Source organism: Oryctolagus cuniculus, chromosome 1, assembly GCF_964237555.1.
Source record: "Oryctolagus cuniculus chromosome 1, mOryCun1.1, whole genome shotgun sequence".
NCBI classification, from domain to species: Eukaryota; Metazoa; Chordata; class Mammalia; order Lagomorpha; family Leporidae; genus Oryctolagus; species Oryctolagus cuniculus.
Window position 1 is genome coordinate 12363540 of NC_091432.1, and position 26547 is coordinate 12390086.

The 26547-nt window shown below is 41.2% G+C and overlaps 1 protein-coding gene and 1 pseudogene across 2 annotated transcripts; both read left to right on the forward strand.

Annotated features, from left to right (window-relative positions):
• Nucleotides 1-4938: 4938 nt before the first annotated feature.
• Nucleotides 4939-7735, forward strand: LOC100351637 (caprin-1-like; annotated as a pseudogene).
• Nucleotides 7736-10143: 2408 nt separating this feature from the next.
• Nucleotides 10144-21588, forward strand: MS4A6A (membrane spanning 4-domains A6A). 2 transcript variants are annotated; one of them, XM_002709187.5, is made up of 7 exons: nucleotides 10144-10340; nucleotides 11539-11701; nucleotides 13524-13658; nucleotides 15873-15929; nucleotides 17668-17871; nucleotides 20134-20235; nucleotides 21014-21588. In XM_002709187.5, exons 2-7 carry the CDS (start codon nucleotides 11555-11557, stop codon nucleotides 21104-21106), a joined length of 738 nt encoding a protein of 245 aa, XP_002709233.2. In that variant the 5' UTR covers nucleotides 10144-10340; nucleotides 11539-11554; the 3' UTR covers nucleotides 21107-21588. The 2 variants fall into 2 exon arrangements, with proteins under 2 accessions (XP_002709233.2, XP_017202219.2); XM_017346730.3 differs by having other exon boundaries at nucleotides 10153-10340; nucleotides 17770-17871.
• The last annotated feature ends 4959 nt before the right edge of the window (nucleotides 21589-26547 follow it).

Here is a 26547-nt window from a genome sequence, read left to right on the forward strand (position 1 = left end):
AAACTAAAATTTTTACTCTGGTATCTCATACAAGGCAAAATTACCCATTTTTACCATTTCTATTGAACATGCTATTAGAAGTTCTAACACATTAATTTATTCAGAGTTGTTAAAACCATAAAAAAATCTATCTTTATTAGTCTGAACAGAGATATTCCTGGGCATTTTTATACATAAACTATTGAACAAAATTTGAAGTAATGCATAAATAGAAAGTAACTGATCTAAGGCTATTTATGTATTTATATATTTAAGTAAATATAACAAATTTAATTTATAATATTTAAGTAAATATAACAAACAAGGTTTTATCTTGTTAGAAACACCCAAATTCCCACAGATATCAAACAAGGCCAGAGGACTGTTTCTAACAAAGAGCCTGCATGCTTCACTTTGCTTAATCCTCAGTTTAGGGACAATATTTTCTCCCTCTGATCATACTTCCTTCTTTCAGGGAAGAAACGTCTCACATGTATGAGAAGCCCAAGTTGCTTTTATGAAATAGTTTGTGCTGCACTCTAACCCTTCTTTCTCTGAACTTGTTTGTGAATAGCTCAGACTTCCTGTTTCCCAATAGAAGTTTGCTCACAGGTTATGAAGAAGACTAAAATTCCTGCAGGATGGCATATTTTCTCTTCTCCATCCAAGCATTGAATACTTTCTTGGTTCTCTCCATAAGATAATATATGTAAAGGGGTAGGAGTAGGCGGGGGTGGGGAAGAAGAGGAATATATAAAGAAGTCTTGAAAAATGTTGACTACTAGCTTCTAAATTTTTCTAAAATTCTAAAGAATAATGTCACACTAAGTAAGTTATAATAGATTCTTCAGAAAGATGTATCAGTAGAGAAGAGTATCTGCTGTACAGAGTATGATAAAGTGTTGTGGGAATATAAAGAGCTTGAGGAGGAGCTAGGGTCGATGACTGACAGTTCCAGCTGAGCTGGGGTCTGACAGCTCCAGCGAAACTGCCGCTGGACAGCTCCTAGCTCACCTGCAGTGCCTCTGCACAGGTGGGTAATTGACAGCTCCTCGCCAACCCACTGGGGTAGATGATTGACAGACAGCTCCAGACAGTTTGCATTTCGACCACCTCAGCCCACTCTGAGGGACAGCTGCAGCTGGCCTATATGACAGCCTGGCCCGACCCACCTAACTCCCTTCCTTATCCCATTCAAACTCCCTTCCCTTTCCATATGCTGTGCAAGCCCAAACCTAGCCGCCCCGGCCCCTCCCCCCTTTCCCCCCACCCCCGGTCCGTGACAAGTACCAGAAAGACCCCGCCCCTTTCCCAATAGCGGAAACCACAAGTCCCACAATTTGCAATCAGCATTAGCTGCAAACACCCAATATGGTTGCATCTCCCTCTCCCCCAAGGATGTTTAGGCCATTATAATGTCCTTACAACACACTTATCATGGAGGGCATGGCCCCTTCCATGCTGCACCTGATACTGTGACACTTCTGATATTTCTTAAAGAGGATATGTAAGTGGGTAGTGTTCAAACCCTGCCCCAAACTCTGCTTCCTTTTGAATGTTCAATTGGGCTCCAGCCCTGACATCATCCTCCCTAAACCTCTGGAGGGTATGAACTTGCTGAAGGGGCTTTTTCTTGGCCAGTGCTTTTCCTTTGCTTTTTTCTCCTTTGTGGAGGGATTTGTCACTGTTGCAAGTTTTTCCTCAGAGAGAGTTTTTTCTTTGTGTGTTGATACAAAACTTGGTTCTTGAATTTGCTCTCTTTGTATAAATCCTGTTTTCCTATACATCTCTATGCCTCCATCTTTCACACATGAAGGGAAGAACCTACAAGAAGCCTAGGTGAGACCCAACCCCACAGGAGGACATGGATTTTGGGGCTGGGGGTGTTAATCATTATCATTAAAAGGAGAACGCCAATGTCCTTTGAGAACCAAAGGAAATTCCTCTGGTCCTGAAAAAGAGGAGTTTGAGGGTGGGTGATAAAGTAGGAGGGGCTGGCACTGTGGCATAGTGGGTAAAGCTGCTACCTGCAGTGCTGGCATCCCATATGGGCGCCAGTTCAAGTCCTGGCTACTCTGCTTCTGATCCAGCTCTCTGCTGTGGCCTGGAAAAGCAGTAGAAGATGGCCCAAGTTCTTGGGCTCTTGCACCCATGTGGGGGACCCGGAAGAAGCTCCTGGTTCCTGGCTTCAGATCAGCTCAGCTATGGCCATTACAGCCATTTATGGAGTAAACCAGCGGATGGAAGACTTTCTCTCTCTCTCTCTCTCTCTCTCCCTCCCTCCCTCTCCGCCCCCCCCCCCCCCCGTAATGTGGCCTTTCAAATAAATGAATAAATCTAAAAAAAAGAACAGGACCAACTAACAGTAAATTAACTTGCATGCCAACCACAAGATTGGAAAAGGAAGACTGTGACCCTTATTCTTCCAACTTAAAAATACATGGACTACGTTGCATTTGTGAGCAACCTAGAAGTTAGGTAAGAGGTTGAAGCTGCTTTCCCAAGAACATTAGCAGGAAGCTTGCGAAGAGTCAGGGAGAAATGCATCAAAGTAAGTAAAAACAAATGTGTGGCATTTTATCTACCTTTGACATTCTCTCATCCTGGTATCATGTATCCTGACCCAGAGAAAACATCCAACTACAGCTTTTCCTCAGAAGGTAAAGAGTAGTGGACCATCTTATATTTGGGGGAGTTTGCTGAAGGGTCTGGTTTTAGTCTCATCTGACTCAGAGTTCTGACAGGAACCAGCATAGTTTTGACTACCACATTGAAGTCCTCTGAGAACAAATGAATGTGTACTCTTTTGGCTCTAAAAAGACTGTGACTCTGCAGCCCAATAGGGGAAAACAAAAGAATGGCCTCCAGAGAAGAAACAGACAAACCAAGCCTCTCTAACTGATAAACTAAACACACAATCCCAGAGACAATGGACCCTCAGAAAGGGTTTGAGGGCCCCCAGAGACTCTAGCTACACTGCTGGATGAAATCCCACCCAGCACAAGGCCAGACTGTAATTACTGGAGGGGTTTAACATTTTTTTTTATTTTTAAAATAAATTTATTTACTTATTTATTTGGAAAGCACAAAGACACAGAAAGATCTTCCATCTGCTGGTTCATTCCCCAAATGGCTACAACAACCAAGGCTGAAGCAGGTCAAAGCCAGGAGCCAGGAACTGCACCCAAGTCTCCCATGTGTAGCAGAGACTCCAAAGTTCTTGGGCCATCGTCCACTGCTTTCCCAGGCACATTAGCAGGAAGCTGGATTGGAAATAGAGCAGCCGAGACTTCAGCATTTGGTTAACCTGACATGCCACAACATTGGCTCCAGTGATTATTCTGATGTCCAAATCTCAAATAAAACTCACAAGGCATAAAGAGAAACAGGAAAACATGGCCTAATCAACAGAACAAGACAAACCTCCAGAAGTTAACCCTAAAGAAATGGAGATATATCAATTACATGATCTTGACAACATAGCTATATGACCACATTCATTATATCACTATTCACAATATCCAAGGGGTAGGAGCAACTCAAGTGTCAAACAGTGGATGAATAGACAGAGAAAATGGTATATACATACAGTAGAACATTGATCAGTCTTACAAAGTACGTGAAACTTGAGGACATCATGCTAAGTGAAATAAACCATGTGTAAGAAGACAAAGGTTATATGATTCCACTCATTTAAGATATCTAAGGAACTCATATGAAACAACTGAAGGGTGGTTACCAGGTACTGGGGCTAGGAGGGACGTGGGCAGTTGTTGTTTGATGGGTGTAGAGTTTCAGTCTTACAAGATGAAAAAGATCTAGATATCTGTGGTACAACATGTGAATATAATCAGCATTAATGAACAGAATATTTTAAAGAAGTCAAGATAGTAAATTACATGTATTTTTAAAAGATTTATTTTATTTATTTGAAGGGCAGAGTTATGAGAGTGGGAGAGGAGGTCTTCCATCCACTGGTTCACTCCCCAAGCTGCAATGGCCAAGGCTGGGCCAGGTCCAAAGCAAGGAACCAGGAGCTTCATCCGGGTCGCCCATGTGAGTGCAGGACCCCAAAGACATAGACCATCTTATACTGCTTTCCCAGGCACATTGGCAGGGAGCTGCATCTGAAGTGGAGCAGCCAGGACTCTAACTGGTGCCCAAATGTGATGCTGGTCTTGCAGGCAGCAGCTTAACCTGATATGCTACAACACCAGCCTCAAGTGAATGACATGTATTTTTAAAACCACAATTTAGGGGCAGCACTATGGCTTGTCAGTAAAGTCACTGCCTGTGGTGCCAGCATCCCATATGGGTGTGGATTCAAATCCTGACTGCTCTACCTCAGATCCAGGTCCCTGGTAATGCACCTGGGGAAAACAGCAGAAGATGGCCCAAATCCTTGGGCCCCTGCACCCACATGGGAGATCCAGAAGAAGCTCCTGGCTCCTGGCTTCGGATAGACCCAGGTCCAGTGGATGGGCTCAGTTCCGGCCATTGCAGCCATTTGGGGAGTTAATCAGCAGATGGAAGATTTCTCTCTCTCTCTGCTTCTGTATCTGCCTCTGTCTCTCCCTCTCTGTAACTGCCTTTAAAATAAATAAACAAATATTTTTAAAAATAAATATATAAATAAAATAAAATCACAGTTTATAAGATAAAAAATCATAAAATTAATTTAAAGAAAATTAGGCTCCATTTCTTGCACACATGCCTTTCCATGGAAGTCACAGGAAACCTCTTTTCTACTAGATCAGCAGTTCTCAGCATGAGAGTGGAAGATTTTTTTGCCCCTTCCATCAGGAGCTATTTGGAAATACCTGGTGCCATTTTTGTTTTCACACCTGGGTAGGCTTGCAACTAGGCTCCAGTTAGTAGAGGCCAGAAAATCTGTTAAACATTCTACAATAAGCACACTTAAACCATTTGTGGAAAATGGAACAAAAAAGGTCACTTTAGTGCAAACAAATTGCAATCCATGCATAGAAATGATTTTCAAAAGCTCATGGAAATCCCTGCACAGTCTGAAGATACACTTGACCACCGGCCACAACGGAAGCAGAGCAAGCAGCCGGACCGCCACCAGGGTTCCTCCCGGAGTGAGGCAGCGGCGGGGGTTGGGGCAGCTGCGTCCACCTCTCAGCACTGGCAACCAGCACTGAGACGATGAAGCAGATTATTGGGGTGATCAACAATAAACTCTGGAACCTGGAGAAGAAAAAGGGTAAGCTTGCTGTTTACCAGGAACAAATGGTCAAAGGGGAGAGGCTTAATCAAGATCAGCTGGACGTCATGTCCAAGTACCAGGAAATCACAAACAACTTGGAGTGTGCAAAAGAATTACAAAGGAGTTTCACAGCACGAAGATATTCAGAAAACAATTCAGAAGACAGCTCCTCAGGAACAACTTAGGAGAGAAGAAGCTGAACAGAAATGTCTAAAAACTTGAACTGCAATATATTTTGGACAAAGTAGGAGATGATGAAGTGCAAAGTGACTTAAAACAAGATTTTAATAGAGTGCCAATATTGTCTGAGGAGGATTTGTCGCTGGTGGATGACTACACGTTGGTAGACCCTGAATAGGACATGAGCTTGAGATTGGGCCATATGAACATGCCTCCATTCATCTGTGGGATTTGCCAAAGAGGAAGGAAAAATCTGTATCTGGAACAACTTATAAAACTTTAACCCACAGCACTGTGGTGCACTGGGTTAACACCCTGGCCTGAAGCGCCGGCATCCCATATGGGTGCCAGTTTGAGTTCCAACTGCTCCACTTCCTATACAGCTTTCTGCAATGGCCTGGAAAAGCAGTAGAAGATGGCCCAAGTCCTTGAGCCCCTGCACCCACATGGGAGACCTGGAAGAAGCTCCTGACTCCTGGCTTCGGATCAGCACAGCTCCGGCCATTGTGACCAATTGGGGAGTGAACCAGTAGATGGAAGACCTCTCTCTCTCTCTCTCTCTCTCTCTCTCTCTCTCTCTCTGCCTCTCCTCTCTCTGTGTAACTCTAACTTTCAAATAAATAAATAAATCTTCCAAAAAAAAACTTCAAAGTTTGAGCATGTTTTTCAAACTATTTTGATAGTACCACAACCACCAGAATGGGCTGTGTGAGGAAGAAGAGGCAACCTCAGCTCCCCAGCTGAAGACCAGGGCCTAAACCTGAACCCAAGCGGGCAGAATACACTGAACAAAGTGAGGATGAATCAACGCGGTATATAAATAGACCATTGGTGGCAGAGACACAGGTCAGCAGAGGTGAAAAGGAGCAGGTGGATGAGTGGACAGCTGACACGGTCCAGGTAGTAAATTCACTCCAGGAGCAACCCCAGGCTGCATCTCCTTCAGTACCAGAGCCACACTCTGATCCCTGTGGCTCAGGCAGATCCCCTTGTGAGTATAGTCAGTGAGTATAATCGATATATAATATAGTATAATATAGACAGTGAGTATAATCTTATGGCACAAATGCAGGGGCCCTATAATTTCATGCAGGATTCAATGCTGGATTTTGAGAACCAGACCCTTGACCCTGCTATTCTATCGGCACAGCCTATGAATCCAACCCCAAACATGGACATGCCCCAGCTGGTTTGCCCTCCAGTTCATTCTGAATCTATACTTGCTCAACCTGTTCAATCAGAAGCTACACGGGTTCCTCTAGTTTCATCCACAAGCAAGGGATACACCGCATTTCAACCCTTGTACCAGCCTTCACATGTTACACAACGACAACGAAAGGAACCAATTGATCATTTGCTTTTTTTTTTTTTTTTTACAGGCAGAGTGGACAGTGAGAGAGAGACAGAGAGAAAGGTCTTCCTTTGGCCGTTGGTTCACCCTCCAATGGCTGCCACGGCTGGCGCGCTGTGGCCGGTGCATCGCGCTGATCTGAAGCCAGGAGCCAGGTGCTTCTCCTGGTCTCCCATGGGGTGCAGGGCCCAAGCACTTGGGCCATCCTCCACTGCACTCCCGGGCCACAGCAGAGAGCTGGCCTGGAAGCGGGGTAACCGGGACAGAATCCGGCACCTCGACCAGGACTGGAACCCGGTGTGCCAGCGCCGCTAGGTGGAGGATTAGCCTATTGAGCCGCGGCGCTGGCCAACAATTCTTTTAAATACAGAACAGACTACAGCATCATCAACCCTTCCTGCTGCTTCTCAGCCTCAAGTGTTCCAGGCTGGGACAAGCAAACCTTTACATAGTGGAATCAATGTAAACGCAACTCCATTCCAATCCATGCAGTGTTCCATATGAATGCTCCTGATCCTCCTGTTAATGAACCAGAAACTGTAAAACAGCAAAATCAATGCCAAGCAAGCTACAACCAGCGCTTTTACAGTCAGCCTCACCAAGTGGAACAAACGGAGCTTCAGCAAAAACAGCTTCAAACAGTAGCTGGAACTTACCATGGTTCCCAGGACCAGCCTCCCTAGGTGACTGTGAATCACCAGCAGCCTTGTCAGCAGAACAGTGGATTTCCACAAAGCAATCAGCCCTACTACAACAGTCTGGTGTGCCTCATGGGGGCTGCCGAAGTGCTGGAGGCTTGATGAATGGACGCTGGTGTCCTGCCAATGGGTTCAGAGGAGGATATGATGGTTACTACCCTTTGTTCTCTAACACTCCAAACAGCAGTTACACACAGTCTTAGTTCAGTGCTCCCCAAGGACTACTCTGGCTATCAGCAGGATGGATATCAGAATTTCAAGTGAGGCTCTGGGCAAGGTGGACCACAGGGAGCCCCATGAGGTTGTGGAGAGCCCCCACAACCCAACAGAGGGATGCCGTGAAAGATGAAGCAAAAGTACAAATTAGGCTTTGGCACTTTTTAAAAGATACACAAAAATTATGAGATATAGTCTGGATGGCTGCTTCTGGACCTGAAGGCTTGAGACAATGACTTTTGTAAGGATTTGTACTCTGTCACTCCTTATGACATGTACGTTGTACTAATCCATGAATATTGCTGTATTGTCACCAAAATTGGTACAGGTGTTGAAATCTCTAACAGATAATCTTTTTTTTTATTTTTATTTTTTTGACAGGCAGAGTGGACAGTGAGAGAGAGAGACAGAGAGAAAGGTCTTCCTTGGCCGTTCGTTCACCCTCCAATAGCCGCCACAGCCAGCGCGCTGCGGCCGGCGCACCATGCTGATCCGAAGCCAGGAGCCAGGTGCTTTTCCTGGTCTCCCATGGGGTGCAGGGCCCAGGGACTTGGGCCATCCTCCACTGCACTCCCTGGCCACAGCAGAGAGCTGGCCTGGAAGAGGGGCAACCGGGACAGAATCCGGTGCCCCAACCGGGACTAGAACCGGTGTGCTGGCGCCGCAAGGCGGAGGATTAGCCTAGTGAGCCGTGGCACCACAGATAATCTTAACATTCATGATCACATGTTCTTCCTGCAGCTTGATCATTTTTAAAAGAAAAAGGTACCAAATGCCTATTGATATCACCCTTCCAAAATTGTTTTCTGTTGTAAAGCACCAGTATGTGTTTTAGATTGATTTCCCTGTTTAAGGGAGATGACAGTAGTTTCAGTTCTGATGGGATGAACAAAACAAATAAAATATGTTTATAAAAGTTGTATCTTGGCCGGCGCCGCGGCTCACTAGGCTAATCCTCCGCCTAGCGGCGCCGGCACACCGGGTTCTAGTCCCGGTTGGGGCGCAGGATTCTGTCCCGGTTGCCCCTCTTCCAGGCCAGCTCTCTGCTGTGGCCAGGGAGTGCAGTGGAGGATGGCCCAGGTGCTTGGGCCCTGCACCCCATGGGAGACCAGGAAAAGCACCTGGCTCCTGGCTCCTGCCATTGGATCAGCGCAGTGCGCCGGCCGCAGCGCACCGGCCGCGGTGGCCATTGGAGAGTGAACCAACGGCAAAGGAAGACCTTTCTCTCTGTCTCTCTCTCTCTCACTGTCCACTCTGCCTGTCAAAAAAAAAAAAAAAAGTTGTATCTTAAAAAAAGGTCATGGAAAATGGCATATTATGAAAAAAAGCTATGCACATGTTTTTAAAAATTGCATCAAAATAAACTTACCTGTACATTCCATTGTTTTTTTTAAAGATTTATTTATTTATTTGAAAGGCAGAGTTACAGAGAGGCAGAGGTAGAGAGAGGGAGAAGGCGAGAAAGAGAGAGAGAGAGAGAGAGAGAGAGAGAGGTCTTTCACCCTCTGGTTTACGTCCTAGATGGCTGCAATGGCTTGAGCTGGGACAATCAGAAGCCAGGAGCCTGGAGCTTCTTCTAGGTCTCCCACATGGGTGCAGGGGCCCAAGGACTTGATCCATCTTCTACTGCTATCCCAGGCCTTAGCAGAGAGTCGGATCAGAAGTAGAGAAGTCAGGATTCTATCTGGTGCCCATGTAGGATGTGGGCACTGCAGGTGGCGGCTTTACCTGCTATTCCACAATGCTGGCCCCATATTCCATTCTTTCCACAGAATTTTTGAAGTGCCTTAATACAGGATGACTTCCCACAATAATCATCCTGTCCAAAATATCACTTGTATTCTTTTGGAAAATCTTGTCCTTACATATCAATCACATGTGTTATTGTTATACTAATCATTTTCCTTCCTAGTTAGTTTGGTGGCATTGAGACTGAGAATATAAAGGAGACAAAATGAGACCCAGATGAAAGCAGACAGGGGAGTTTAGTTCAGAGATTACTCAGGCCCAAATGAAGGACAGCAGGGGGAGAGAAAGATGGTGAGAGAGAGAGAGAATGAGTGGGACAAGTATGAAGGGAGTATGCTAAAAAACAGCCTGCCTGGAGCCTGAGGAATTGGAAAAAAAAATAAAGCTAGCCTATTATTATTTGTTACTATGATAAACTATATTTAATTAGATTTTATCACTTAACAATATTGTTGCTGTTAGTTGTGTATTGTTGAGCACTCCTGTGAATACGTTTAGGTAAGCCTTTTATAAGCATTTTTTCTTGTCTTTATAACAATTCCCATAGTAGGTGTTGTTCCCCCATCACAGGGATTGGCAATGGAGGCTCTGAAGGCAATAGACTTGCCTAGTAGCGTGGACCTGGTCAATACTGGGGTGGCACAATTCAACAGAAGGCTCCTTGACTCCCCCACTCTACCATGAGGTGGTTCTGCTGGTGTTTTTTCTGAAGATGCTAGAGGTTTACAAAAAAGGAAGTGGAGCACATTTCACAAATCTGCAGTCCGTAAGTATCACATCCTGTGTGGTGGTAAACACTGGACTCAGGAAGAGCCAGTGATTTTCGAAAGATGAAGACAAGTAGGAACTATTGACAAGGCTGCCTGAAAACTCAGAGCTAAAACCTCCTGGGAGTTTCCGAGAGCTCAACTGGAACCAACGGGCTAGTCCACGGGGACAGGTAGGCAATGCTGAAAGACCTCTCAGTTCACCTACTCCTTGCTGGGACCCCATTAGAGGTGGAATTTGCCTTGAGATACTTTAGCAAATATCAGAGACACTAGAGTATTTTGCAAATCGAATGGACAAAGGCAGAAACTGTTTCTGCTGTTTTCTAAGTGTGCCATCTCAATGAAACACTTCTCTAAGGCCACCATGTAATGAATGGGAGCAGAGCTCTTGTCTCTTTAATTGCTCACAGGCCATTTGCAAGCTGGAGAACCCATGGGCCAAGAATGAGGCCGTGAAGAGATCAAGCTGAACTTAGCAATTCAGTATCACAGGCAGCTTGGTCTTCACAACTCCTAAGTTCATGTGCCAGGCATTGAACTCAGGTGTTATGACTCCAGTCTTGTTCTCATACCACTGCCTGTAGCTGCTTTTCCAGACCAAATCAGCTCAGACCCAGGTGGCTGTCATGAGGTGGCAAGTAGGAAGAGGGCGCATAATCTAGAGAAATGTGCAAGACATTGAACCCCAGTGACAGCTGGGGTTCAGTCGTGGTTCTGTACCTTCCCAGCTCTGAGAATGCAGCTGAGCAATAATAATAACTGCAAATACTTCCTCAGCATTAACTTGGTGCCACAAATATATGAATAAAGGAATTCTATTAATGGTTAACTTTCTTATTCTGAACTTCCTTCACTACCATATGTTTGGACTAAGTAACTAACATGCAGATATATAAGGACTAAAAGCACTGAGGATAGTGTCTGGTGAAATATGATAAAGCTATCTAGAATTTGTGATAATAAATATTATTACTAGACAAAATCTGAGAAAGACAGAACCTAAGTAGAAAATAGGTTGGCAAACATAACTCTGATCATATCTTAATTGTGGGTACAAGTCATCAAATATATGCCAGTGCATTTGTAGTAGCACTGGGGGAAAGGGAGATTGCAACACGTAAGTTTTGTGTCTCTGAATACTGAGACCACTCAAGATTCGTGTTGATCAATGTGTTGCTCTGATGTGCAATCAATGGACTATGTCAAATACTATGGGACCATTCTCATGAAATCGGAGTTCTCCAGTTTTCACTGTTGAAGACCTCCATTTCCCTTTCCTGAAGGACAAGTCTGGGCTGAGGGACAGATACTCACGGTGTGGGAGCCTGAACCCGGGAGCAGCACACATTCGCAGTCTTTCTTTTGCAGCATTGGGAGCATCAGCATGATTCCACAGCCCACGACCAAGGAGTCTGTAGTTGTGCTCACAGCGAGTGGCATCAACTTTCCCCAAACAGAGAAACCCAAACCCACCAACCAGAGGCAGGACAGCCTGAAGCACTATCTAAAATCAGAAGTCAAAGTTACTGGGGTAAATCTAGTTCAGATCTTTCTGGAGTGGGATGGAGGGCAAAGTAAAGAGACCATTTATGTCTTGAGATTGCATATCCTTTGTAGCTATGGAGAGCTTTGAGTGTGCCCGAGGGTGTCCAGGCTGATTTTCAGCCCAAAGAGCCATTTACAACTATCCCCAGGCCTTTTCCACAAGAAAGGGAATAAAAATATTTTCTTAATATTCTGAATAGGAGTAATTGAATATTTTTTGCTTTTATATTTTTGCAATACAGTACCTCTTCATACTTCCTTTCACAAAAATAATGGTGGCAAACAATTATATACTTTATATACATTTTTGTATGTGCTCACCAATAGTGAGCTGAATAATCTGTGTTGAATTTGCAAATAGAATTCTTCCCTCCCCGCAAATTAGAGGAAAAACAAACTCCATTCCCCTCCTTTCTCCTTCCCTTTCACGAACAATGTGATATTTACATTTTGTTTGCATCCTTTCTCCCATCCAGGATTTATTTTTTAAATTGTTTTATTTCTATAGAGGGAAGAAATTTCATGTATTTTATATATACACTTTTAAGAGCATAAGGATACTTCCCACCCTACCCTCACTCACTCACTCTACCCTCCCTCCTCAAGGTGGAAAATAAAGATTTCTGGTTTCTCCTATTCAAGTACTAACCAGGCCCGACCCTGCTTAGCTTCCAAGATCAGATGGGATTGGACACATTCAGGATGGTATGACCGTAGATTAGATCTCTGGTTTCTAGAGTTTCTGCACTAGCATGATCTGAGGCGAGGCACTCCTTTTGACTTTTGACTCACTTTGGTTTTTTTGGGGGGTTTTTTGGTTTTTTTTTTTTTTGGTTGGTTGGTTTTTTTTTTTTTTTTTTTTTTTTTTTTTTTTTTTTTTTGATAGGCAAAGTTAGTGAGAGAGAGACAGAGAGAAAGGTCTTCCTTTTCCTTTGGTTCACTCCCCAAATGGTCGCTATAGCCAGCGCGCTGCGCCGATCCGAAGCCAAGAGCCAGGTGCTTCCTCCTTGTCTCTCATGTGGGTGCAGGGCCCAAGCACTTGGGCCATCCTCCACTGCCTTCCTGGGCCACAGCAGAGAGCTGGCCTGGAAGAAGAGCAACCAGGACAGAATCCAGCGCCCCAACCAGGACTAGAACCCGGTGTGCCGGCACCGCAGGTGGAGGATTAGCCTAGTGAGCGCCGGCTTTTGACTCCCTTTGACTGTCTAGTGGGACTAATGACCTTTTCTCAAATATATAAGCACATGGGTTCCTATGACACTCACATGACATAGATTTAGAAAACTGCTTCTTAAATATCAGTAGAGCTATGGTGGACATCAGGACAAAAAACCTCAGACCACAAAGGCCAAATTGCTGGTCTGAGGAGCAGGCTTCATGTGATTGTGTTCAATGGGTTTTGGGGGGAGGGACTTTCACACTGCCAGTACTCAAGAGAGTACAAGAGCTTTCAGATGTCCCCTATCCCTATAGAGGCAGAAGAGTTACCAGTCATGGAATCAGAGAGCTGGGAAAGCAGATCCCAGCACTCACCATGAATTGGAAGCAGGGGTCATGTATAGACCAGGTATTGAGGGACAGGAACACCTGAAGGCTCAGTGATACTTCCATATGGCCCAACACATTGATTTTCTGTGGCAGACAACATCCTCTGCAAATCGTCTTTTTACTCAGAGCTTTTACAGTGCCTCTGTCCTCATTGGGCTCTTGCTCAAGACATTAATGCATGACCAGCACAGGAGAAATGAAAATGACTTAGTGTTACCAATGCTGGTTTTCATCTGAGAACTCCATTCCTTTTTCAACAGGCTATCCAGATCCTGAGTGGAGTGATGGTGTTGAGCTTGGGGATCATTTTGGCATCAGCTTCCTTCTCTCAACATTTTACCTCAGTGTTTTCTATCCTGTTGAAGTCTGGCTACCCATTCATAGGAGCCTTATGTGTAAGTAGAGCTCCTGAGCAGGGCCAAATGGGGTGGAGAGATGGCAAGATGCCAGGGGTTAGTACTCACCACTTGCCATTTCCCTACTTTTCTGTCTGCCAAGCCCAAGGAGTTGTAGTAGCACTTGTTCTCCTGTGTGTGTAATACAAGGAAGCATTGAGTGAGTAGGCGGACAACAGTGGCCTGATTATAGATTCATTTCTGATCTAGCTCAAATAAACATTTATTTTGAAGATTGCCTTATTTTTCATCATCTGAAGGTTGGTGGCGTCTCTCCAGGTTTATGCAAAAAAATCCATTAAGTGGAGTGAAGTTAGGAAAGGTTTATCTATACAGTGAAATGAGCACCAATGCAGAACATCGCTCAGTCACAGACAAACCACACAGATGCACATGGGAACCGTGGCGGCAGAAGCGCTTTCATCCCTGAGCTCTCTGAAGACGTTTTTGGCTGTGTTAATGTTTCCCAGGGCAGACTCAGAAGATGCCTGTGATTCAGAGGTAGCATAGAAACATCTCTGGAACAGCTCCAGGCTTGGAGTGTCGAGAGGACTGTGTGGTACTATTTTCAGAGAAGAACTTTCTTCTACATTGAAGGGAGTCTTTCTCATAGTTCTTTTTCCCATTAGCTTCCACAACTCAGTAGTTCTCATTTACCTTTCCTACATTTTTTATGCCTGCAGAGGTCTACTTTTTTTTTTAACTTGGCTCATTTTTATTCTTCTATTAACCAAAGTCAGCATTTTATTTGCATTTCAACTTTTTTTTTTCCAAAATGCCCTTTATCTTTTGAAAGACCCCATCAAGGAGTCTACCTTACATTTTGGTCCGCCTGTCTTCTTAGGCTCCTCTAGTTTTCCTGAGACTTTCTTTGTCCATGACTTTGACAGTTTTTACTAGACTGGCCACAATTTTTGTAGAATGTTCCTAAATTTGAGTTTTTCTCATGTTTAAACTGAGTGATGAAGTTTTATGTGAAGGTGACAAAGGTGAGCTGACGTTCTCACCGGGTCATATGAAGGGTACCGACTGTCAACATTATTTGCCATTCATGAATTTAACATTGATTGTGTGGCTGAGGTGGAGTTTTTAAGGCTATTCCAAATGTAAAACTACTTTTTTCTCCCCTATTTCTATACTGTACTCTTTGGAAGTAGGTCATTGAGTGCACTCAACATTTGGAGAGGTATATAGTCTTAAAAAAAAAAAACTCAGCATCTATTTATATAGAAAAATTACTTAACACTGGGACCACTGGAACCACTACTTTTCTTCTAGTTCTTTTTTTCTTTTGCAGAGAATCTTCCATTACTCACCTGATCCAAATCTGCTAGACTGCAAATAATTCAAAGAGGAAAGGGAATTTCTATGATTTTCTGAACAGCCTTGAAGCCTTCCTGCCATCCAACCTCAACCTTCCTTTTGTTCATATTTTAATTTGCAGTTACAAACTTAAAATACAGATCTCTGTTTCCCCATGTCTATTCCTATTCCTATTTTTTCTTTTAATGAAGAATTTACACCAATCCTTTTCGAATCTTGCAAAAAATTAAAGCTGAGTGAATATTTACACTCATTTTAGGAACCTAGTATTACCCTGATTAAAAAAAAAAAACACAGAGAATGATAGTACAAGATAAAAAACGATAGGTCACAGTCTCCAAGAATGCAAGAATGTAAATGCAAAATTCTTTGACAACAACAAACTAGCATATGAAACTCAACAACACATTAAAAAGATCATGCACCATGACCAAGTGGTATTTATCCCAAGAATGCATGTACGTTTCAATTCATATAAACCAATAAATGCAATACACCATATTAACTAAATAAAGGACAAAATCACATGACAATATGCCATTCTTTTCTTATTGTGTATCATTGTGTTCATGTCCTTATCTAGAGAACATGGGACTCCAAGACTTTTCCTTCTTAAGACACAAACAGAACCAAAAATCTTTGCAGGGTTTCAAGGTCCTCATTTTGTATAATGGGATAGGTTCCTGGTCATATGACCCTTTTCTTGTGCTTTCTGAGTGCTCATATTTGAACAAAAGGGATTAATTAATGTACTTACATAAATCGTACATCATTGGTAAATTGTTCTCCAGGGCTTTTCTCATGGGATTTTTCACAAACATTGTGGTAGTAACGTGGTAGCTACTCTGCAGATACAAACTGACCTGACAATGTTTTGTCTTTTCTGAGTAGTTTATCCTCTCTGGCATCCTATCAATCATCACGGAGAAAAGGTCGACAAAATCTTTGGTGAGTATGAGAATCATAACACACAACCTGATGGATCATATTAAGGTTTAGAGAAAACTTATTCAGGATGAAAATGTCTACTTTGAAACCTGGAAACTAAGTTCCAGAGCAATTAGTTTATTTAGAGTTGGAAGCTGTGCCTAGATCTTCTATATCGTTGTCCAGGGCTTATTCCTGCAACCACTATCCACTAAACCAGCATCTGCACTCAGGGTGTTATGTTACACTCTGGAGCAGTGCTCAGGAGACTCATACCAAAGTTATGATTACTTGTGATGTTTTATCTTAGTAACTACTTTCAGATTCATAGCTTCAATGGGGAAGAAATTGACAGTGGTGGCGGTGTATTTATTATGGATATACTGTATAAGCCCATGTGTCAAAACTCTTGAGAAAGCACAGTCAAAATGCTGTGCATGTAAAGAAGTGTCTCCCACTCTTATCCATACCACCTGAAGTTAGTACTTTGTTGAGTTCTAAATTGTCATTAATCCTTTATATTGGCTAAGAAACCAAATTTATCCACTTTTAATGCTTTCCAGGAAAGCTAGAATTGAAAGTGGCAGAGAGAAGGAAACTGAATTACAGATTGAAACTTTTCTAACCTGTAATGATTCACTAAATGTAGTGAATTCACTAAATTCACTCGATCCCACATCCTCTTGGGGTTGATATAGGAAATGATGTGATGGAATTCCATACAACACATTAACACAGAAGCTCAATTTGGAATCTCTGACTACACGAATCTCCCCAGAGCAGCAAGGAAGAGAGAAAGAAGAGTGCTTAGGACAATGCCAATATCTCTCTTTCTTTCATTAGAATTTAGAATTTGATCATTGTAATTCACAACTGGGCCCTAGACCACTAGATCATTTTTGATATTCAGTAGGTCTTCCTGTGACAGTTGAAATGCACTGAATCTGTGCTATCCAATATGTTAACTGTGGGTAGCAATTGATAACTTTAAATGTTGCCAGTGAAATTGAGAAAGGGAATTTTAAATTTCATTTAATCTTTCTTCATATGTAAGTCATCCATGTGGCTGGTGATAACCACAGTACAAAATTGTATACTCTCTATATTAACTCCATAATAAGAGAAAACACATCTGATTTTGTCTTTCTAGATCTGCCATATCTCCCTCAACACAGTGATCTCCAATTACATCCATTCTGTTGCAGATGTCAGAATTTCATTATTTTTTATAACTGAGAAATATTCCATCGTGTACATATATCACATTTGCTTTATCCAATCATCAGTTGAAGGACATCTAGGATGAAAGGCATGATTTTGAAATAGATCATGTATAAGGAACAGCAAACCACTTCCCCTGCCTCTTCTGTATACCTGATGCCCCCAGGACATGTTCCTGAGCAGGTTGGAGGGACTGGTGCTACCTTTACTTTTGTTCACACCCTCCTTGATCTGGCCAGCTTAACCTCACGAGGCCCTGCTGTCAGCCCAGGGTAAAGCAGTTAGGAGAAAAGCATTCTCTTTTACACTACTACACCAGCCCTACCTGGTGGTGGAAGGGAGACCATTTTATTCATTCATTGTTTCAAGATTAGTTTTCTAGGATCAGAGATTTTTCTAGACACCAGGAAGGGATACAGAAATAAGCAATGAATCCTACATTGCCGATGGGAGACAAATAAGATAACAAATTCTTGAAAGGCTAGCAAAGAGATATTTGCTTGTGAAGGAAGATCTTCACTCAACATTTCTTGTTCAGGTTCACAGCAGCCTGGCCATAAGCATCCTGAGCGTTCTGTCTGCTCTCCTGGGTTTCATCCTCCTCTTTATCAACCTGGCTGCTTTGGGTTCTGCTTCCCAGCAGTGCGAGGTGAACACGACAACTATACCAACCATGTATCCTGGTCTTCCTTATGCCTCATATGAAGAATGGGACTGCTATATGGCCAAGACAACTTTGACTGTAAGTATTTTTATTTTTCAATTAGTTTTTAACAAAGTCAATATAGTTCATAGTTACAATTCTAAGAATATAATGATATTCCCTTTTTCCCTCCCCCTCTATCCCTTCCACCCTCCATCCATCTCCTTTTCTCGGAAAATCTCTCTCTATTCTTTCCAGTTTTGGTATCAGGGAGAGGGCCAGGGTTATGCAAAGGAAAGGATACTTCTTTAGTGAGATTAAGAGGTTTTGTTATGTGATCATATACTAATACAAGTAGAGTGAAACTGAAGAATAAATGTCAAATAAGATTGATGACTACAAACAAAGCTTATCATTGGTAAAGTTTCTTAATCTAAATTTAGAAATATAAAATATGAGTTTGTCAAACTGAGAATCTTTATGCATGGAGTGATGAATTAGAAAGACAGATATAGAGGAAAGCGCCAGGCAATCGGGGGATGCCAGCACCTAAACCTGGTATGCACATGGTGGGAGGTTAAGTTGGCCTAGCAAATATCAGAAACAGCAGTGAGAAATAGGGTGCGAAAGCTTGGAGTTTGAAGGTAGGGAAGGGCTGTTCCTCTTTCTCATGATCATGAAAAAGAGTAGTTCTAATCAGGTGAGAAGGTGACATCATTTTTGCTTTTTGTTACAACTCAAAGAAGTGGAGTTTATTAAATTACGAGATTAGACATAGAGGGAAATGGAGAATGTTAACTTTGGATGACTGTAAGGGAACTTTTGGAAGATGGAAAGAAAGGGTCTGACAAAAAAGTATGTCTTATGTTGGAGCATTCAGGAGTATCTGCATAGTCAGCAATGCACTGTAAGAAAAACAGGTAACATAACAATAAAGAGACTGCAGAATATTTATTTTCTGAAACTGCAAAAGTCAGATAAGCCAAAGATTCACCTGTAGGATGGTCACATAGAAAACTCTGGTCAAACTCATGCTTGCACTTCACTCCTTATGGAGTTGCCAACAGGTGCTTATCCCCGTTAAAGGTATTATAATGCAAAAAGTGCATGCAAATAAGTTGAGAGTAACTCATTCTCCTCTGGCACAGCCAAGCATGACCTTCAGAGAGAGGTTTATGAGGATTTTGTATAATAGATAAAGCATGAATTCAAAAAGGGATAACTTTACATTTGAAGGACAAAGACTTGTATTGATTTTGTTCCTGAGGTGATTTATAAGTAATGGAGAAAAGTTAATATCTTCTTTTTATATATAAAGAACCTAGACATTTCTTTATCTTCCTTTTCTGTCAGATGGCCACTTCTACATAAGTAATTTCTCAGAACAGAAATGGTAGAACTTGTCCTCTTGGTCGTGTGCCTTTTTTAATTGAGTTTGGGTTGTTAGCAACTTTAGCAATTTGCTACCTGGATGGCTTTTTCTAACTCTTAGCTACCACCAAAAACACACAAGAGAAAACATATAAAGGGGTTCCTGTGGTAAAGTGTGTCAATATAGAATTTTGACCTGCTCAGGAAAACCTCATTGATCCATACAAATCACTGAGAAGGAAATGGAATTATGCACACTTGATAAATGAGAAAAACGGAAGCTAGAGAAATAGAGATTCAGCCAGGTCCATGTGGCTACTAAGTGGTAAAAGTGAGGCTGCAGTGGGAGCTGTTGGTCCAGTCCCTGGGGCTATTCCCCACTCTGCTCTCTTCCGGAATAAACAATGTAATTAGAATTATCTATGTCCCTGACAGGTAATAAACAAATGCGTAAAATGGTTTGGTTGATTAGCTGCTCCTCATTGCTGCTTTCCTCTCAAGGAAATAAATGAGAAACAGGCAAAATAAGTGAACGTCTAGGCTTAGGAGGAGAAATTTTATCTTTAAGAGTGTTCTGGGCCGGCTCTGTGGTGCAGCAGGTTAATCCTCCGCCTGAGCGCTGGCATCCTGTATGGGTGCCGGTTCTAGTCCCAGCTGCCCCTCTTCCAATCCAACTCTCTGCTATGGTCTGGGAAATCAGTAGGCCCAGAAGAAGCTCCTGGATCCTGGCTTCGGATGGACGCAGCTCCTGCCTTTGCGGCCATCTGGGGAGTGAACCAACGGAAGGAAGACCTTTCTCTCTGTCTCTCCCTCTCACTGTCTGTAACTCTACCTCTCAAATAAATAAATCAAATCTTTAAAATAAAAAGATAGTGTTCTGAGTTCATTCTCTGATGGTTGAAATGATCTTTCATTTCTATACCCAACTTGCAATCAGCATGAAGGCTTAGGCCAGCTCAAGACCCAACTCCTCTCTCTCCTGTGTTCCAGGGAGCTTTGTCTTTGATGCTGATTCACACCATGCTGGAGTTGTTCCTCGCTGTGCTGGCTGCTGTGCTTTGGTGGAAACAAGCTCATTCTGACTTCCCCGGGGTGAGTCTGCTGGCTGGCCTCCTTGAATTTTGCCTGGGACATTTCTGGGATGCACTGGGCAGTATCACCAAGGGTGGTAGAAGGAACAGTCAGTCATTAAACACACTTGGGAGGTGGTTTGGACATTGATAGAAAACAGATTTGGAACTCGTGGCAAATGGGTAGCCAACCAGATGAGGAGTCACTGTATTTGAAGACACTTGAATCTGAGACATCAGTTGGTTCGGTTCTTCCATTTTGCAAATGAAGAAAATGCAGCACTAGTTAAGACAAATGCTTTTCCAGGCATTATACAATTGATTTGTGCCTGTGCTCAGGAGATTAGTATTTATTTGGCCCCCTCCTAAGCAAGGACACTTTCTACTATGGCCACTTGTAGCTAACAATCTTAGCTTGGCAAAAGTCTTTGGCACATATGAATGATTCATTGACCACCTATGTTTGCTTTTCCCTTCTTCTGAGTGTAAAATTTCTTCTTTCCCAAAACATATTAAAGAAATATTGTTGAATCAAATTCCATGGGACACCATTATACCACTGTCCACACCACTATGAACTCATTTAACTGAATTAAGTCTTTGATTTAGTCAACTCTTTAGTTATAGAGAGGAGAATATGCCCTCGGCTGACGAATACCAATTGTTTTGGTGACTTAAAGATGTGCTATATTCATCTTGGAGTAGTAAGAATTCCTCCATAAGAGGAAATGACTTTGAGATAAACATGAAGTTGAACCTGTGTGAAATCTAAAGACCTTACATCTATTTTTTTCTTCTAGAGTGTGCTTTTCTTGCCTCAAAGTTACAAGAATAAATACATGTCCTCAAAAGTGGCTGGTGGATCTGGATATGAAGAACTGATGTCTTCTTAGGGAAAAAATAAGAAAGAAAATATTCCAGAAATTTGTCTTTCATGATAATACAGAAAATCTAACCACCACAGAAGAGAAAGTTTGAGTTCACTAAAACATTGGCTTTTTATATAACAAGTATTAAAATATTTTTGAATATTAGCAATCTCTTGATTTTTCCGATACTGGCTTTAGCAAAAGCCCAGAGCTGTAAATTATCATGTACTGGAGTGGTCAAAGAGTCACATTCCTTCCTCAGAAAACTAGGCAGAATGGTGATTTAGTGGATCATGGTGAAGCAAAGGAAAAACTTTTTCTTGTACTCCTTAAATTTCAAATGAATTATTGATTTCTTTTGTTGTTCAGACTCTTCTAGTAGGCAAAATGCTTCATCACATGTATTTTTCTTATTAGTGTGTGGAAACAAGTTCTCTCTGATAAAATCTCAGGTGGCATAAAAGTAGTTGGTTTCAAAATAAAATCTTTATGCAATTGTTTGAGCATTAATTTTGTTATTTTCCTTTAAACACAGAGTAAGTCAACAATGATATATACAAATCTAAGTTTAAACTCTCTTTACTGTACACTAAATATCTAAAGAAAACAAGAACATGAGAGCTAACCAGGGATATTTAGTCATTATTAAGATACAATCAGTTCACACTTTCTTTATGACCCCAAAATAATAATGAACAATTGCATGACTGTAAATGTCAAACCTCAGCACACACATGTGTGCCTGCACGCAAACACACACACACACACACATACACACACACACATCCTTGGTTTTATACATGCTCCCTTTCTTTGTAGCATCCTGCCATCTTTTCCCTACCCTGACCTACTGTATCATGGTCACATTCACAGTATTAGAACCTCTGATACTCCATTTCTCTGCTATTGTCTTCACATATGAAACTGGAATGTCAGTCCTTTGGTTTTATCTTTTTTCCAACTCTCCTTGTTATGTGTCCTGCCTGCAAAACTCCTGTGTGTACACATACACCCATGCTTGCATGCACACATCCACATCATATCTCTTATTGATTTTCCTATTGTGAACATTCAACATTTATCAGTCTTAACTGGATACCAGAAAATATGCTTGACGCCAGGGTTACAAAGGCAGATAAAATACAATCTTTGGTTTCAAGAAATTTAATCAAATTTTGTTAAAGGGGATGACAATAAAATTAGGGGCATATTAAAGTCTACATTAAGTTCCACTTGGGTACATGATAAATTATACCCTCTTCAACCTAAAAGAGTATAGAGAATAAATGTGTGTGCTTATGTATGTATGTGTATGAGAGAGATGGAGAGACAGCGACAATCCTACCTTTGACAGCTCAGCCTCCCCAGTGTAAGTCACATAGTGTCACATTCCTGCCACAAGAAACAGTATCCAGAACACAAATATTGGAAATACTTGGAAACCCCAAAATATCATGTTAGTTGGTGATATTTGTCATGTGAAACAGTTGCTAGAACTGGTTAGTCCCAATGGCAGACTTTTCTGTGCATCTCACTGAGACCACATGGAAATCACCAATCTTGTTGTTAATGAACAATGCTCAGCAACTCCACAGGCCCATGGCTACAAAGCAACATTGTTAATCAGTGTATATGTTCATGCCTTGACTAAGGAGCAGTACTGCGCAGGTTCTACAGCAAAACATCCTTAGAAAATTTCCAGCTGAAATTAATCCTAGAAGCACAGATATATAGATCAATAGAATTAAATTGATCAGGGCCGGCGCTGTGGGTTAGTGGGTAAAGCAGCCGCCTGCAGTATCGGCCTCCCATATGGGTGCTGGTTCAAGTCCCAGCTGCTCCACTTCTGATCCAGCTTTCTGCTATGGCCTGGGAAAGCAGTAGAAGATGCCCAAGTGCTTGGCACCCAAGTGGGAGACCCAGAAGAAGCACCTGGCTCCTGGCTTCAGATGGGTGCAGCTCCAGCCATTGCAGCCAATTGGGGAGTGAATCAGCAGATGGAAAACCTCTCTCTCTCTCTGTCTCTTCTTCTCTCTGTGTATTTATAAGTAAATATATAGATCTTTAAAAAAAATTAAATCGATCATACTGTGATCAAATAGATCACCATATGTCTGATTTTTATATTCAGCATAACACTTTATAAATGTTTCTATATTGTTGCATCTATCACAAGTTTGTCCCTTTTAATCACTGGATAATATTTTGCAGGATTTATTTCATATTCTATTATCCCTTCACATCCCTTGGGATGTTTTAGGCTATTATAAAGCGAGCAGTGGCAAAGAATACTATATATGTCTTTTGTATTATATTTTCATGTTTCTTGAATAAATACATGGAATCATATTATTTCATAATGTAAGTATGCTGTATTTATCTTCATAATAAATTAGCAAATTGTTTCCAATTATTCAATACCATTTTATATTTCTACCAGGTGTGCAAGAGAGTCCCACTTGTTCAACATCTTCACTATTTCTTACTATTTTATACTTATTTTAAAATTAATTTTAACCACTATGATGGGTTTGAATGGCATTTGTTGTGGGTTTAATTTGAACTTCCTTTATAAGTAATGAGATTGAGCAACTTCTTATATGTTTATTGGTCATTTGCAAGTAAGTATACTCTGGGTCTGTTTAGGATATCTTACTGTATTTATACTCTGCAGATTTGCTTTATCTGTCTGTGTGTGGATTCTCTCCTCTCTCCCTCCTTCCCTCCTTTCTGCCCATCTCGTTTTATCTTACCTTTTTCTTTTTACTATCAAATCATGTTCAGAATTCATTTTACTTCTTGGATTAAAGGATCTGTGTCTGTCATGGTATCTGAAAATACTCAACTATGCATAGTGAAATATTATTTTTAAAAATCTTCACTCTCTATTCTTTCTGGTATTCCAATTCAATATGTATTAGACATTCCAATGTTAATCTATACTATACCTCCATTTCTCGGATTTAACATTCCTTTTATAGCTCTGTGAATAATTTCTTTATTTTAGTGTTGGATTTAATGAACTCTCCACATCTATCCTACATTTAAGCCAATATTTTAATTCTTCATTCAGATTTTTCAAAACTGTATCATTTGCTATCATATTGTTGATGCTCTTCTTTAATTTTGTTTTCTGTCTTTAAAGATCTCAAGCATATACTGAATATATTTATACCTATTTACCGATTAACTCATTACCTGGAGTACACTTTCTCTTTTTTTAAACTTTTATTTAATAAATATAAATTTCCAAAGTACAGCTTTTGGATTACACTGGCTTTTTCTTAGAATACACTTTCAAAACTGGATTTCTACAATTCAGTTACCCAAATGTCACTGATACTGGGCATCTGGAAAAAGCTCATAAAATCCACAGATTCCCTGTACTTATAAGAACATTGTTTAGGCTTTTCCATGACATCAGTTTTACAAGGACCTACTGGTCTATTTTGTACATATGAGAATCCCAAGGCTTCTTGGTTGCAGCCACATGTGATGTGACATCCCCTGTTGGCACCTTAGACATACGTTGACACTTGTCATGTATCCCAGGATTTTCTTTTTTTTTCAGTAAAGCTGAGTACTAACTACCACTGGTTTGCCTTTGTGGTTAAAAGAATTGATTTGATTTTACATTTTGATGGACCTGTTGGGATATTGAGCCTATTTTCAGCTTTTTTTTAATTATAAAATACAAATAAGAAGTTGATCATTGCATCATGAATCTGGGGTGGGGATAGATGAGCCTTCTAGGTTGGGAGCAAATCCAAACTGGAGGGGTGAGGACAGGAATGAGGAAGACTTTTTCTTCCCACAGTGGTTCCATGTCGGTGTTTTCTCTTTACTGTTACTTGTTTCATAATAAATTATGTATAGATGAAACCATAAAAAATGTTTCTTTACTTATGGCCCAAAATCAACAGACTTATCTTTTTACCTTATTACCCTTAATGTTATATGCCAAAAATAAATAAATCTTTGTGGGGAGAGTGGAAGCCTCAGATCCAAGCATCAATCCTACTTTCTGCCCTTCTTCACTCAAAGACAATCGTTTCAAATTTTATTTGTTCCCTTCCCATCCATAAAAAAAAAATGTGTAGCACATGTATATGTTCTTATACATATGAAAGAATAGTATTTTATTTTAAAATTAAAGAATTTAGGAAAGAGAACACAAATGATCATTCCTAGTCACAGACCAAGTAAGTGAGAGAGTTGAGATTTATACCTGAGTTTTCGTGACTTTTAGATATATATACTTTGATGTCACTTAACTGCCTTTTTTCAAGTATGTGGGAAACTAAACAAGAGCCCCCAAAATTTTGGAAGTTGGAACAAAGCTGGTTCAAGCCCTAGGAGCACCTAACCATTCTTTATTGTCTTGCATTTCGGGGCCCCAGAATTCTATATTCCACTGATTTCCCCTGAAGAACCTTAGAACCAACCCTTTTTAGCTCTCAGTTAAGGGTTGCTTATCATATCTTTGTGATAGATTTGTAGACAGCTTGGACAATGAGTTTTGCATGAGATGCATTTTGCTACTGCTTTCTCCTGTTAAATTCGATCCTCTCAGTACAAGGAAGTACAGTGGCTGCTTTCTTTGAAATGCACCTCAGCTATGTGTGCAGCATTTTGCACACTGGGAAAGCAGAGATTAACTATGAATTCTGACTGCATGCAGTCTCTTTCAGAATGATTAATGTCATTCGTGCCCAGGGGATTGTTGAAAGCATTCCCACAAACAAGATTCAAAGCACTCTGTTGGGATAAGCCAGGCGCATCTGATTTTGTTCAATATCCACACAGGAAGCTTCATCATTTCTTTAAAAAGCATCTACAATCCCTGGATATAAGTGGTCTTTAGTCTCCCTGACATTTGCAAGGGAATGGGAAAAATTAAAGGATATATTATTTCTTAGAGTGAGCTAATCTCATAGAAAGAGTGAACTCACTCAGAGGCTGAAGAAAAATGCCTTACTCCAAACCACATTGCATTTAGTGGCTGACCCGACACTAAAGCTTGCATCATCTCACTTCTGTTAAACACCTTACTGTCCTTAGACACCTTGCCCTCTAAGCAGTCTTCATAGCAGAGTTCTTGGAAATATGACGAGCAATCATAGATTCTGTTTTTCTTGATTTTTCCGTATTAACATTGACAATCCATGCTCCCTCTTAGCCCTTAGTCCTACAGTTACATTTTTTTTTCTAGAAGTCATAGGAAGAGCTATAATCCTACTGAGTAGAAGTTAATTGGCCAATCTAAATGTGTTTTATATATACTTTTAGTTCACCTGTGATTTTATCATAGCAAATTGTAATGAATGACTGATAAGTATAGCTTTTATTACTGAATATGTTATATTCTATGTTCAAAATTCATAGGAAATGACATTGTAAGAAATATATAAAAACACTGACATTGTATTGAAGAATTGCTAGTATTTTGTTTAGATTTTTATGAA